Raw genomic sequence first — 11,825 nt, forward strand, 5'->3', positions numbered from 1 at the left:
AAAAAAAAAAAAAAAAAAAAAAAGAAGTATTGATTTAGGACGAAGAAAGACTAGCTAGTCTGACAAGTCGTCTTAGAATATGAGATAGTATATGAATAGCACCTTCTTATGAATTCTTAGAGAGTATTAATACTTACAGTAATACTAGAGAACCACTGAGATTGTTCTTAGGGCTGGGGATGGAGCTCAGCGGCAAGGCACTTGCCTAACACACATGAAGTCTTGAGTTCAGCCAGAACTAGAAAGCAAAAAAGGTCTGGCTTCTGAATTTCTAGGTTTAGCTCTCTTTAAAAAGCCATATTTTATAGTCTTAAAAACAACAGAAATTATATCTGGCTTTATCTATTAGTAAACAGTCAGGGGCCATATTTTATTCTAGAAAAATACTATATTCATTAAAAAGGTTTAAACTAATTTACTAAAAAATTATTCTAATATTTCATAATGCCACAAGCTTATTATAAAATGGCTTCTAAAACCTGGCAACATAAACCATCAATGATTTAACTATTTTTTTTTAAAAAAAAAAGAGTATCTTTTTTTTACATTTAATAGCCTGAAATGCATGTATAAAAATATTTTTAAATACAGTAACACTGTCGAGTTTTGTTAGGTCCCTTGTGTTTTGGTTTGTTTTTGATTTTCCTCAGAAAGAATGTACAACTCTTTTTGCAATTTTTGCTAACAAAAGAGAATAAGAAGGAGTGCTCCCTTTCAACCTAGTAGCAACATAAATACCAACTCGCCTCTCTCAGAGTGCTCAAGGGGTTAACTGGGCGTTAATTGGGGCTCTTCCAAGGAAAGAGAAATCATTTCAGAGTGCTGGATGCAACAGTGGCCCACGCTCTTGTCTGCTGACGTGTTTAGCAAGCACAGAGACAGAGAGCATCAGAGTGCCACAGCCCTGCCCCTTCCTCCTCTCTGCCCCTCCCCGGTAAAGTGCACCCTAACCCTCTTCTCTCTGACAGCAGGGTCTTTTGGTATGAAGGCTGAGAGAAAATTGTTGCTTTGTTCTTCGAGGGCACTTTTCGCCCGTCTTGCTTGCCTCGCTTTTGAGGGGTTCTGATGAGTCTGGCTCATTTCCCATCGACTGGCCTTTCTGGCATATTCCACAGCTTCATCTCTGACCTTTCACTTGCCTCTTCCCACCACAACCAAATGTACTCTGTGCATCTATATTTCAATAAACCGAAGGGATCTTATTAAAGATCCTGAACAACAAAGCCCTCACCCTCATGGACACTGAAAGTTTCCTCTCGGATTCTTTATGTCTTTCAAAAAATAAAAATAAAAAAGGAGATTAAATTCATACACTATAAATAATGTCAGTTCAAAATAATAAAGAGCTAAGGACTTCATTGCTAGTGCGGGCAGACCGCCTGCTAAATGAACACAATGCTCTCAGTCCTTAAGAGATAATAAAAAAAAAAAAAGTTGGTTACATAAGAGGTATTGAGTACATATCTTATGCCTTTTTGTACCAACTTAGCAAAGGGGTTAGGATAACATACTTAGCAATCAATCTTACTCCGCTCAGAAGCACAAATCTAGACGACACACCCTGTCAAGGCCTTTCTGTATACACAGTCAGGCATCTGTTTCATTCTTCAAACACTTCTACAGACAGGATCATTTTTAAGCGCTTGAAACCTCGAAAGCAGAATTGATAATGCCTCAGAGTACAAAATGCAACAGCTAATTTGCGTGTCGTCAGGCTGAGATCTACGCTGGCCTGATGTTTTCCGAATAGGTCAAAAGACAAAAATAGTTGCCACTGATTCATCAAAAAACATTCGGCGGCCCTTTGTCATAGCCACAAAATGACAGTGTTCCATAAAACAAACAGATTCCAAGCTGCATTTTGCAAAGAATACAGGTTGCAATTAAAAAAAAAAAAAGTTTGGCTTCATAATTGTTCATCTCAGTACCAAACTGGTCTCTTTCATACGACCTGTCATGCAAGACCTGCGACAAATACCACAGCGGCCCTTCTGCACGCAGCACCGAGCCGCTGGGTGCTCCGCCGTCAAATGGTGAAGAGTGGTGACATTAGGACTCTGTGCCTTTGTAAATGCAGAATCAGAGCAGACATCAGAGCCAGCATGGATTCCAAACTGCATCATATTCCACACAACAGAAATTTACTAACTATACAATGATTTTTTTTTTTTTTAAGATCAAGTTAAATAAGTTTTAAACCATTTGTTACTAGGGTTATCAGTACAGTTTTTGAAACTGCAAATTGGGTCTTTGTGCACATTTCTTGGACCAAGCTGCCAGTCAGAATTCACTGCCTGGGGTCAGCTTTTATGGCTTAGAATCAATTGACATATGAATTTTAGCTAGTGCCTATAAAGCTAAGCCACGGGGTAGCAGGGATTTTTAAGGAGTTATTCTGCATAATCAATTCTGCACTATCTGTCACGGAAATGCAGGCTGGCGGAAAATGAAGAGAACGTTTATTTATGTGTCACTTAAGTTCTTGGAAGTCAAGCCCAGGCAATGATTAGCTGGCTGCATGGACCAGGAGTGTGGGTACGGAGGCCGGGAGCAGTACACCTGTGGACCTGCTTCGCTCCGGCACTTGTTCCACGAGGCCCAGGAAAGATCAGGTCACAGCTGCCACACGTGACCACGGGAGCGATCACAGCCAGGTTAGAAAGGGCTCGCTTTTGTTCAGCGCGGACTCGACATCATTGAAGAGGGGGATCAGATCTTCAGACTCCAAAGTCCCTAGGTCAACATTGGTTCCTGGAAGGCAGTCAAGGAAATCAGGGAAGCGGGTCTGCTGGGGATTGACGGCCATCGGTGTCTGACCTGCATTTTCTCCTGTAATAGAAGGAAGGACAGTTGTTATTTCCTTCTTAAATTTTTAAAATTTTGTTTGTTTCTTTGGTGTTATTTTTGAGACAGGGTCTCACTATGTAGCTTTGGCTTTCCTGGAACTCACTATGTAGACCACGCTGGTCTCATACTCACAGAAATCCACCTGCCTCTGCCTCCTGAGTACTGGGATTAAAGGTGTGTGCCACTTTGCCTGGCTACATTTTATTTTATATGGGTACTGTGCCTGCATGTTTCGTCTGTGCAACACGTGTGTGCCTGGAGAGTCCAGGAGAGAGAATAAGTGTATCCACAGGACTAGAGAAACAGACGGTGATGAGCCACCACGTAGGCAGTGAGACTCGAGCCTCTGTCCTCTAGAGGAGCAGCCAGGGCTCTTAAGCACGGAGCCATCTCTCCAGCCTTTTCTTGTAAGTTCTTGAGAAGGGGGCAGAATAGTTCAAGTACTAACATAACCCACATTTTCATGCCCACAGACACCACATTAGCGACCTCAACCTGTTTTGGAAGACTGTTTAGCCCAGTAAGGCTAGAGTTCTGCAGGACATGGTGGAGGAAAATGCTAGAAAGGTAAGCCTCTGGAATTTGACTGAGAATACGTGCTTTATGTAACAGTATTATGGGAACTACATGGAGACCTGATATCACTCGACAGGTCCTTTACTATATGACCGTAGGCATGCTTAATTTCTCTTGACCTCCTGGGTCTCCTGCACACATTGGGAAGAAGCAACAGAGTTGCCATATCCAAGGCTATGTCATCTGTCTACTAAAGTTATCATTACAGATGCTGGAGGGATGGCTCAGTGGTCGGTCAGCAGAGGTCCTAAGCTCAAGTCCCAGCACCCACACTGTGGCCCACAAACCCCTGTAACTTCAACTTCAAAATATCTGATATCCTCTGGCCTCAAGACTCCTGCTCACGTGGCACACGTAAACTCACACTGGCACACACAGGCACAAAAATTTAGAAGTTCAAAATATCATTACGATCTTTTAATTCTTGAAAATACGTATTTTAGCCAAACAAAATCTCTCTTGTTTTAAAAAAAGAATTCCTCAAATTCTTTCTCACCAGAAATGAAAGCATGAGTTGACGCTTCTTCATCGAGGTTAACAATCTCAAAGCATTTCTCTTGGCAAATGTCCTTGTGGTCTTTTTAGCCTTTGTCATTTAGCTACTGAAGTTCACCACTTAAGATACTTAAGGATTAAGGGGGGGAGGGGGATCAATTCTTCCAGGGATGTGGTTTTCACGGAACATTCTGGAAGGAGGAAGGACTGAGTAGCCTTTACTTATCATGTTAACATCCCTTGGTTCCATCTCCACACAAGTCCAGCTGTGTGTGCTCATTGCAAAGGGAGAGAGTTCTCAGCCAGCTTGCTCCTGGCAAGTGGTCAATGTGCTTAGCAGACCGAACAATCTTTTCTAGCCACCAGCCAGCTCTAGCTGCCCTCAATCCCTCCTCAGCTAATGACTAAGTATTACTAAATATTACAAGACTGACTCTCTTTAACAGTGTATGCCCATTTCCTGCAAACACCTCACAGGAGTGACCCTGAACTCAATGAGATGACACTCAGTTAGGCAGATTAATAGGAACACAGTGTTTATCAAATCCACTTCATCGGTATCCTCCTTCAGTGGAGGAGCAGAGGTGGCCACACTATTCTCATTTCACTGGTGAGAGGCAGAGGCCCACAGAGCATCCCTAGAGAACACTGTTACCAGGGACTGAGAAACAAAGATTCAACTCAGGCTGAACGTTGCCACTGTTCTTTTCAAGACACCATTTAACTGTGTGTTATGGCTTCAAAAGCACTCCCCCATTTACCCAGTGGACATCATTTTACAAACCTTCAGGAGAGAATGTATCCTTTTAATGTCTCCTGAGATGCCCACTCTCTCTCCTTATTTAATTTCGCTTTTTACCTTTTTTACGGGATTCCCAGAGTTTAAAAGATAAAAGTAAACAGCATAGGAAGGAGCCCCCTCATGAGGCTATTTCAGGGTCACAAAATAAATTACACAGACACACAGGCGTGTGAAAAGATGAAAGGGACGAGGAGGAGAAGTGACAAAATAAACTGAATACGGCAATCAGTGCAAAACACTATGTAACTGCCACCCAACAACCCTACTATGGCCTCTATCTACTGCTGTCGGTCTGCAAGACCTGCAGGTGCTGCTCCAGCATCCTGCCCTTCTGCAGTGCTGCACTGCAAACCTGGCTATGAGTCAGGTGTTCAGAGCAACAATTTAGACTCCCAGCAAGCAGCACACGGCAGCCATACATGTGCATAAATGCATGGGGAACGCCAGCATATCTGGTGCTAAACCATCTCTCCAGTACAACAACGGCTTCTCTGTCACGAATAATAGAAGAGAAACAGCAAAGTCATCTACACAGGGCATATATGCATGCTGTCATTTATTCTGGGCTTGGCTAGCGAGACACAAAGGAGCTGCATATGTGAGCTGGGGATGGGGGTCCACCCCTTTCATTGCTATTACTGTTGCACTTAGGAGGCAGAGGCAGAGTTCAAGGTCAGTCTGGTCTACATTTCACAGTCCAGGACAGCCAGAGAACAGAGAGACCCTGCCTCAACACTGAAGTGTAAACTATTTATTTATTTTGATTTTATGTGTATTGGGGGTTTGCCTGCATGCGTGTCTAAGTGAGGCTGTTGAATCCCCTGGAACTGGAGTTGCAGGCCACTGTGAACTGCTATGTGGGTGCTGGGAATTGAACCGTGGAAGAGCACCCAGTGCTTTAGCCACTGAGACACCTCTGCAGCCCTCCCGATCTTCCCCCTCAATCATGCAGTTCTCAAATGTAAAGTTAGCAGACGACAATTGCAAGAGTTCAGACGGATTTATAGGATGCACACACTGGGTCTAGGAAGTCAACCTGGTTGTCTTCTTGCCAATTGTTGAAGGAGGGAGTTATATCAGAAATGGCACTGACAATTAGAACCCTCTGCGCTTTTGGTTACATGCCTACTGTCAATCCTTCCCCAAACCAGAAAGTAACACGAAAAGATCAGGATGCTCGGAGAACTAAGAGTAGTCTAAATTCCAGTAGAAAGAGTATTCATTACAACTAAAAAGGGGGTACGGCACAGTCACCCCAACTCCAGGTAAGTACAGAATGGTTAAGAGGAAAGGGCAAGGGGCTGGAGAGATGGCTCAGAGGTTAAGAGCACTGACTGCTCTTCTGGATGTCCTGAGTTCAATTCTCAGCAACCCACATGGTGATCTGGCGCCCTCTTCTGGCCTGCAGGCATATATGGAGGCTGAACACTGTGTACATAATAAATAAATAAATCTTTAAAAGAGGAAAGGGCAATACCAAAAGGATGGGGGTGGGCTTAAAAAGCACACCTATATGGAGCCTATATGAAGCCATATTTGCATAAACTCTGAGAAGTCTGCTATATAGCAATAGTGCCTGTGGACTGAGTGGGCTTTTAGCTGGCATTTTGTGTTCTACGTTTGTTTCCCATTGGATTTTCGGATTGCAATAACCAAAAGACAATCTGAAAATGACAGCTGCAGGCTGTGTACCCACCTGTTTCCATCTCGTCCATGTTGCTGAGGAAGTCCTCTGGAGTTGTGGGGACACTGTAGCACCCCAACCCCAGGCCACTGTCCGTGCTCTGCTCCCTTGAATGATAGGGCCCTCTGCAGAGGAGAAAGGAAGAAAGGAAAATAAGTGGAGACCTTAACATGCGTCCAGTAAATAAACATCACAGCTAGAACGCAGTCACAGAACTCGGGAGGTGAGAGGGAGAAATGCCACTGGGCCTTTTAATTTTGAAATGTATAACTGATCTCAAGTAATTATATGCAAATTATATTAATTATATGCAAATAAAATTACATGCAAATAAAACTGGTTACTCATCATATACATGGGTGTTGATTTCCTTGCCTCAAAATAACTGTTTGAGCCCTATTCTATGTTCAGATTATACTACCTGATACTACTTATGTGAAATTTTAAAACCCAGAAAAATAGTGCTGAATAACGCTTATAGAGATACACATTAATGTTAAAAGAAGTATGTATATAGCCAGTCATGGTGGTCCATGCCTATAGTCCCAACACTCAAGAGGCTGGGGGAAAGGGTTCCAGAAAAATAGCTAAGTTCCCTGGGATGGCCACACACCACTTTCTGAGGAGTGGCTGTGCCTGGGGAGAGAATGGAGGGAAGAAAGACACCTAGTGGTGGCAGAGATGGGCTCAAACAGTGCTTGGCATACAATACAGCAAGCCTGGATGGCAGGTACCTTAGTTTCCTTTCTACTTTTCTAGTCTTTGAAAAACAGCACAGCAGAAAATTAACACTATTAGCTAAACTTTGAAACCTTACTTACCTTTCCGCATAAGTACCTCTGAATTTATTTGTTCTATTTGCCACAGTATGCTCCTAACCTCACCTTTCCCTCGGGACCATAAAGACTCTTGCAAGTAATTACCAAATCGCGCTGTCCTGTTTAAACTTGAAGCTCGTCCTCATATGCAAATCACTGACTGAATAAACTCCATGCCATGTGACTAGGTTTTGAAACAGATGTTTTCTAAAAGCTTCCCTTCTCTTTCTTCTGTCAGCTCTCCCGCCTCTCCCCATCCCTGAAGAACCCTGCCCCTTCTCCATGCAAACAAACACCCCACACAGCCTAAACCATAGGTAAGAAAGCAAGTCAGTGGTCCCCAGTGTGAACTTACCCATTGAGGAAAGGATCTGAGCTGTTGTTGGTGATGGACCGCATATCTGTGGTCATGGCAGGCGGGTTGACAGGGGCCATGGTCTCCTCCATGGGGAGCTGTCTGCAGAGGGCAGCTTCCTACAGAGTCGAAGGGAAAAGACGTCAGTCAGTTGCCACGAAGGGTTGCATCGTAATACAATTCATATGAAGACTGTTCACCAAACACAAAAAACTTTGTACCTATTTTAGTAGGTCAAGGCCATCGGGAGGTTACTATTCTTTCTCCCCAGACAGCCCTGGACTAGCGTACACACGCTAGTCTCTCCCCGTTTACATGCCAGTGTGAATGGAAGGTTTAGAGCCTTAAATAAAATTACACTTAGCAGCTGCTGTTAATCACCAGATGAATAAGACCACCAGTTAAACCATTTGCTTACAGACAGACAGACAGACAGATGCTCTGTTGGTATAGGCTTTTACGCATTTACCACCAAGCCTGACAACCCAAGTTCCTTTTCCCAGGATCTGCACAGTGGAAGAACCAACTTCTACAAGTTGTTCTCTGACCGCTATCTGAATGCTCATCATGGATGTACATGTACAGAATAAATAAATATCGTATCAGAGCTGGTGAGATGGCTCAGTGAGGTAAAAGTGCTTACTGCATAAGCCTAGCATGTTGAATTAAATCTTCAGGATGTAACACATAAGGGTGGATGGGGAGAACTGATTCCACAAAATGGTCCTCTAGATACAAGTCTTGGCACAAGCACGCCTGCACTTATGTACAGACATCATACACACTCACAAATACACACAACCATAACAATGTTGAGTTGACTACAGCTGGGGGAAACTGGAGTTCCAAACCAAATCCCACCAACAACTAGATGTTTGATGGGTTATGGATTTTTTTAAAGCTAGCATTAATAGCAAGAAGAATAAGTACAAAATGTTATGAACCTGACTGCAGTGACACACTCCACACTCCAGAAATGACCAGGCATCAGATGCATTTCAAGTGGATGGTGATTTCCAGAAGAATACTCAGATGTTTCTGCTTACATCCAAAACCAAGGCTGGGTCCTGGACATATTTATGCCTATCGGTTTTTCATTTCCAAGCTGAAGTCATTGATCTCACAGCCTTAAAATCCCTAAACCATGGCTGCAATGACAAACAGAACATTCCAGCTATCTGAGCTGCAGGATGCTGGTTAGATCTCTTTCAGCCCTTCACGTGATGGTTCAAAGTACTGCGGTCTGGGCAGTGACCCTGGAAAACTGTAGGTTACTGTGTTTGCTATGTGGTTACTACCTCAAAGGTGGCATGACTCTGACCAACCCTGAGAGGGCTGACTGGGAGGGACCTGCACTGAGCTGGGTACTGTGTCACATGCTGCCTTTTATCCCACAGTAGGGAGGCCAGCCTGCTCTACAGAGCGAGTTCCAAGACAGCCACACAGAGAAACCCTGGAAAGAAAGATGGGGGGAGGGGAGGGGCGCCAGGAAGGCAGGAAAGAAAGAAAGAAAGAAAGAAAGAAAGAAAGAAAGAAAGAAAGAAAGAAAGAAAGAAAGGAAAGAGAAACTGTTAGAGAAAACCTGTCTCAAAAAAAATTAAGAAAAAAGAAATGAAACTGCCCTACTAATGAGCAGAAATAAAATAACCAGGCAAGAAAAGGACCTCTGGTTCACTTCTCTTTATTTTGAGGAGGCAAATAATAAGAATCCTTAATTAATGCATTTCAAAACTCAATCACACACACACACACACACACACACACACACACACACACACACTAGGTGGCGTTTTGAAAGTACCTTCTAAATTGATCCAGAACAATCAAGTTTTTTTCTTATAGTTATTCTGACATGCCTAGAAACTTTATTATCCAGCAAAGTCTCACATAGAAAACCTGAACCAGGGATGAGGTAACTGCATTTCCTACAGTTCCATGAGATGTCCATTTTTATTTAACTTGCTTACCCATAGACTATTTCAAATAGAGAAAAAATGTGCTTGCTTGTGGCAGAATATATAAATAAAATTTTAAAATATTCATAACATATGTCATGAAAGGAGAGGGTAGCAAGGCAGCTCTGTGAGGACAAACACTTTCATAAAAGCCTGATGATTTCTTTAAACCCACATTTTTTTTTTTGAAAAAAAAAAAGCAGATGAAGAGGGGAGGCAGAGACAGGAGAGTTGCCTGGAACACAGAGCACTGCAGAAATATCGAGAAACTCTACCTCAGCACAGTGGAGAGAATCAACTCCTGATAGCTGCCCTCCATGTGTGCACCATGACACAAGTGTGCTCACGCACACATAAAAATAAAAAAAAGATTGTAAAAATGCTTTTAAAATCGGGAAAGGGAACTATTTGGAGGAAAGGAAGAGATAATTATAAGGGGAAGAAGAAAGACGGTGGAGGATAGTGTCCGGTGAATAAGAAAAAAAGCATAACAATATATATACATGAAAATGTCACAGTGAAATCTGTTTCTTTGTACGCTAACCGAGGAAAAAATTCAAGACTATAGACTGAAGGATATGTAGTACGCTAAGGGAAATGCTCACTGCCGTTTCCCGTCTATTCTCTGGATTTCAGATCCAAGAGAAGTGCCCACTCCAGCACTGCTTCCTAACTGAAGCCAATCTCCAAATCACCGAAAGAGGAAATGGTACATTCTGCCGGTAGAGGGCACACAGGACCATGTTTTCCACCTCCTTCAAATGATTCAGAAAATGCAAGAGACCACAAGGGGTGTTTTAACCCTAATGGCTTTAAAAAATAAATCGGATCATTTATTATTAACAATACAACACCTGTTTAAGATTCCTGTAGGACCATTCTTGGGTCAGAGATTATTTCGAAGAGCAGCTAAGTACAAATACAAGGCAGGCTTCTACTTCCTCCCCAGCTCCACCGGAATGGACCATGGAGGCACATGTCTGTAGCCCAGGCATCTACCCACCACTCCAGCCTGACAACTCATGGTCTCCCAGGCTTAGCATCCGCCTCTGAGGTTGCTTCCACCTCCTGAATCTGTACAACTGGTCCCTCTGTCTGGAACACAATCCTGAGACCTTCCCCAAGTGTCCATTTCCTTCACTTACTAACCTACAAATGCTACTTCTCAGAGACAATCCCCCTGCCACTATCTAAAGGAGCCCCCCACCCTATCACTGCCTAACTCCCTATTTATGTGTTTGTTTTCTTTGTTTTTATGTGCATTGGTGTTTGGCCTGCAGTGTGTCTGTGTGAGGGTGACGGATCTTGGAGTTGCAAACAGTTGTGAGTTGTCACGTGGGGGTGCTGGGAATTGAAGCCGGGTCCTGTGGAAGAGCAGTCGGTGCTCCTAACTGCTGGGACATCTCTCCGCCCCTACTGTTTGTCTCTTAACCCGCATTTATTTTCTTCACAGCAACTTTTATGTTTTATCTTGTCCTCCCCAATGGAATGTTAAATTCCACCAAGAAAGGGACCTTCGTCACTACGCTCATGCCTATATTCCCCCACTCCCTGTAACCATGGTAACTATGCAGTATATACTCGAAGAAAAAAATACTAAGTAAATGAGAAATAGTGCATATTCAAATAAAAACATTTTAAATTATGCTAGCAACAAAAAATAAGAAAAGAAATTCACGCCTTTAACCACAAATGAGTCTAAATACATCTTTTTTGCTTTTGTTTTTCAGGAAACTCCTGGAGGCTATCCTCAAATTTGCTCTACAGACCAGGCTGACCTCAAATTCACAGAGTTCCACCTGTTTCTGCCTCCTGAGTAATGGGATTAAAGTCATGTGCCACCACTGCCTGCCTTAAATGAGTCTATATGCAACTTAACCAGCCAGGCACACGCTCCCCTTAGTTAACCTGAATCCTCTTCCTGTGTCCTAACACAAAATGAACAGGACTGAACAGCCAGTAGCAGAAACAGGGGCACCCAATACTAGAAACTGAATCCCAGCCCTGCTGTCTCCCAGTGAGTTATTTCACAAGTTTGCCATTTCCCAGTGGGGAATAATAAAACCACGTGTGCAAGGGACGGCCGTGATGACAAAGATGCTCAGGAGAGACCCTCTTCCAGAAGTCACTGTAGTTGGCTAGCTGTCACTACACCGTGTGTTCCTGTACCGTCTCAAATGCACAGGTTAAAAGTCCAAATAAGGGGGGCTGGAGAGATGGCTCAGTGGTTAAGAGCACTGCCTGCTCTTCCAAAGGTCCTGAGTTCAATTCCCAGCAACCACATGGTGGCTCA

The 11,825-nt window shown here is 43.3% G+C and overlaps 1 protein-coding gene across 1 annotated transcript in view; it reads right to left on the bottom strand.

The window, feature by feature from the left end:
- Window positions 1-560: 560 nt before the first annotated feature.
- Window positions 561-11,825, bottom strand: part of Wwtr1 (WW domain containing transcription regulator 1) — a 112,808-nt gene continuing 101,543 nt past the window's right edge. The window contains exons 5-7 of the mRNA XM_005344005.3: window positions 7,578-7,696; window positions 6,417-6,529; window positions 561-2,829 (exon numbers count right to left, since the gene is read on the bottom strand). Of these exons, the coding sequence (XP_005344062.1) occupies window positions 2,645-2,829; window positions 6,417-6,529; window positions 7,578-7,696 (417 nt within the window). The 3' untranslated portion in view covers window positions 561-2,644. The remainder of the gene's footprint in view (window positions 2,830-6,416; window positions 6,530-7,577; window positions 7,697-11,825) is intronic.

The sequence above is a fragment of the Microtus ochrogaster genome, chromosome 1, assembly GCF_000317375.1.
Source record: "Microtus ochrogaster isolate Prairie Vole_2 chromosome 1, MicOch1.0, whole genome shotgun sequence".
NCBI classification, from domain to species: Eukaryota; Metazoa; Chordata; class Mammalia; order Rodentia; family Cricetidae; genus Microtus; species Microtus ochrogaster.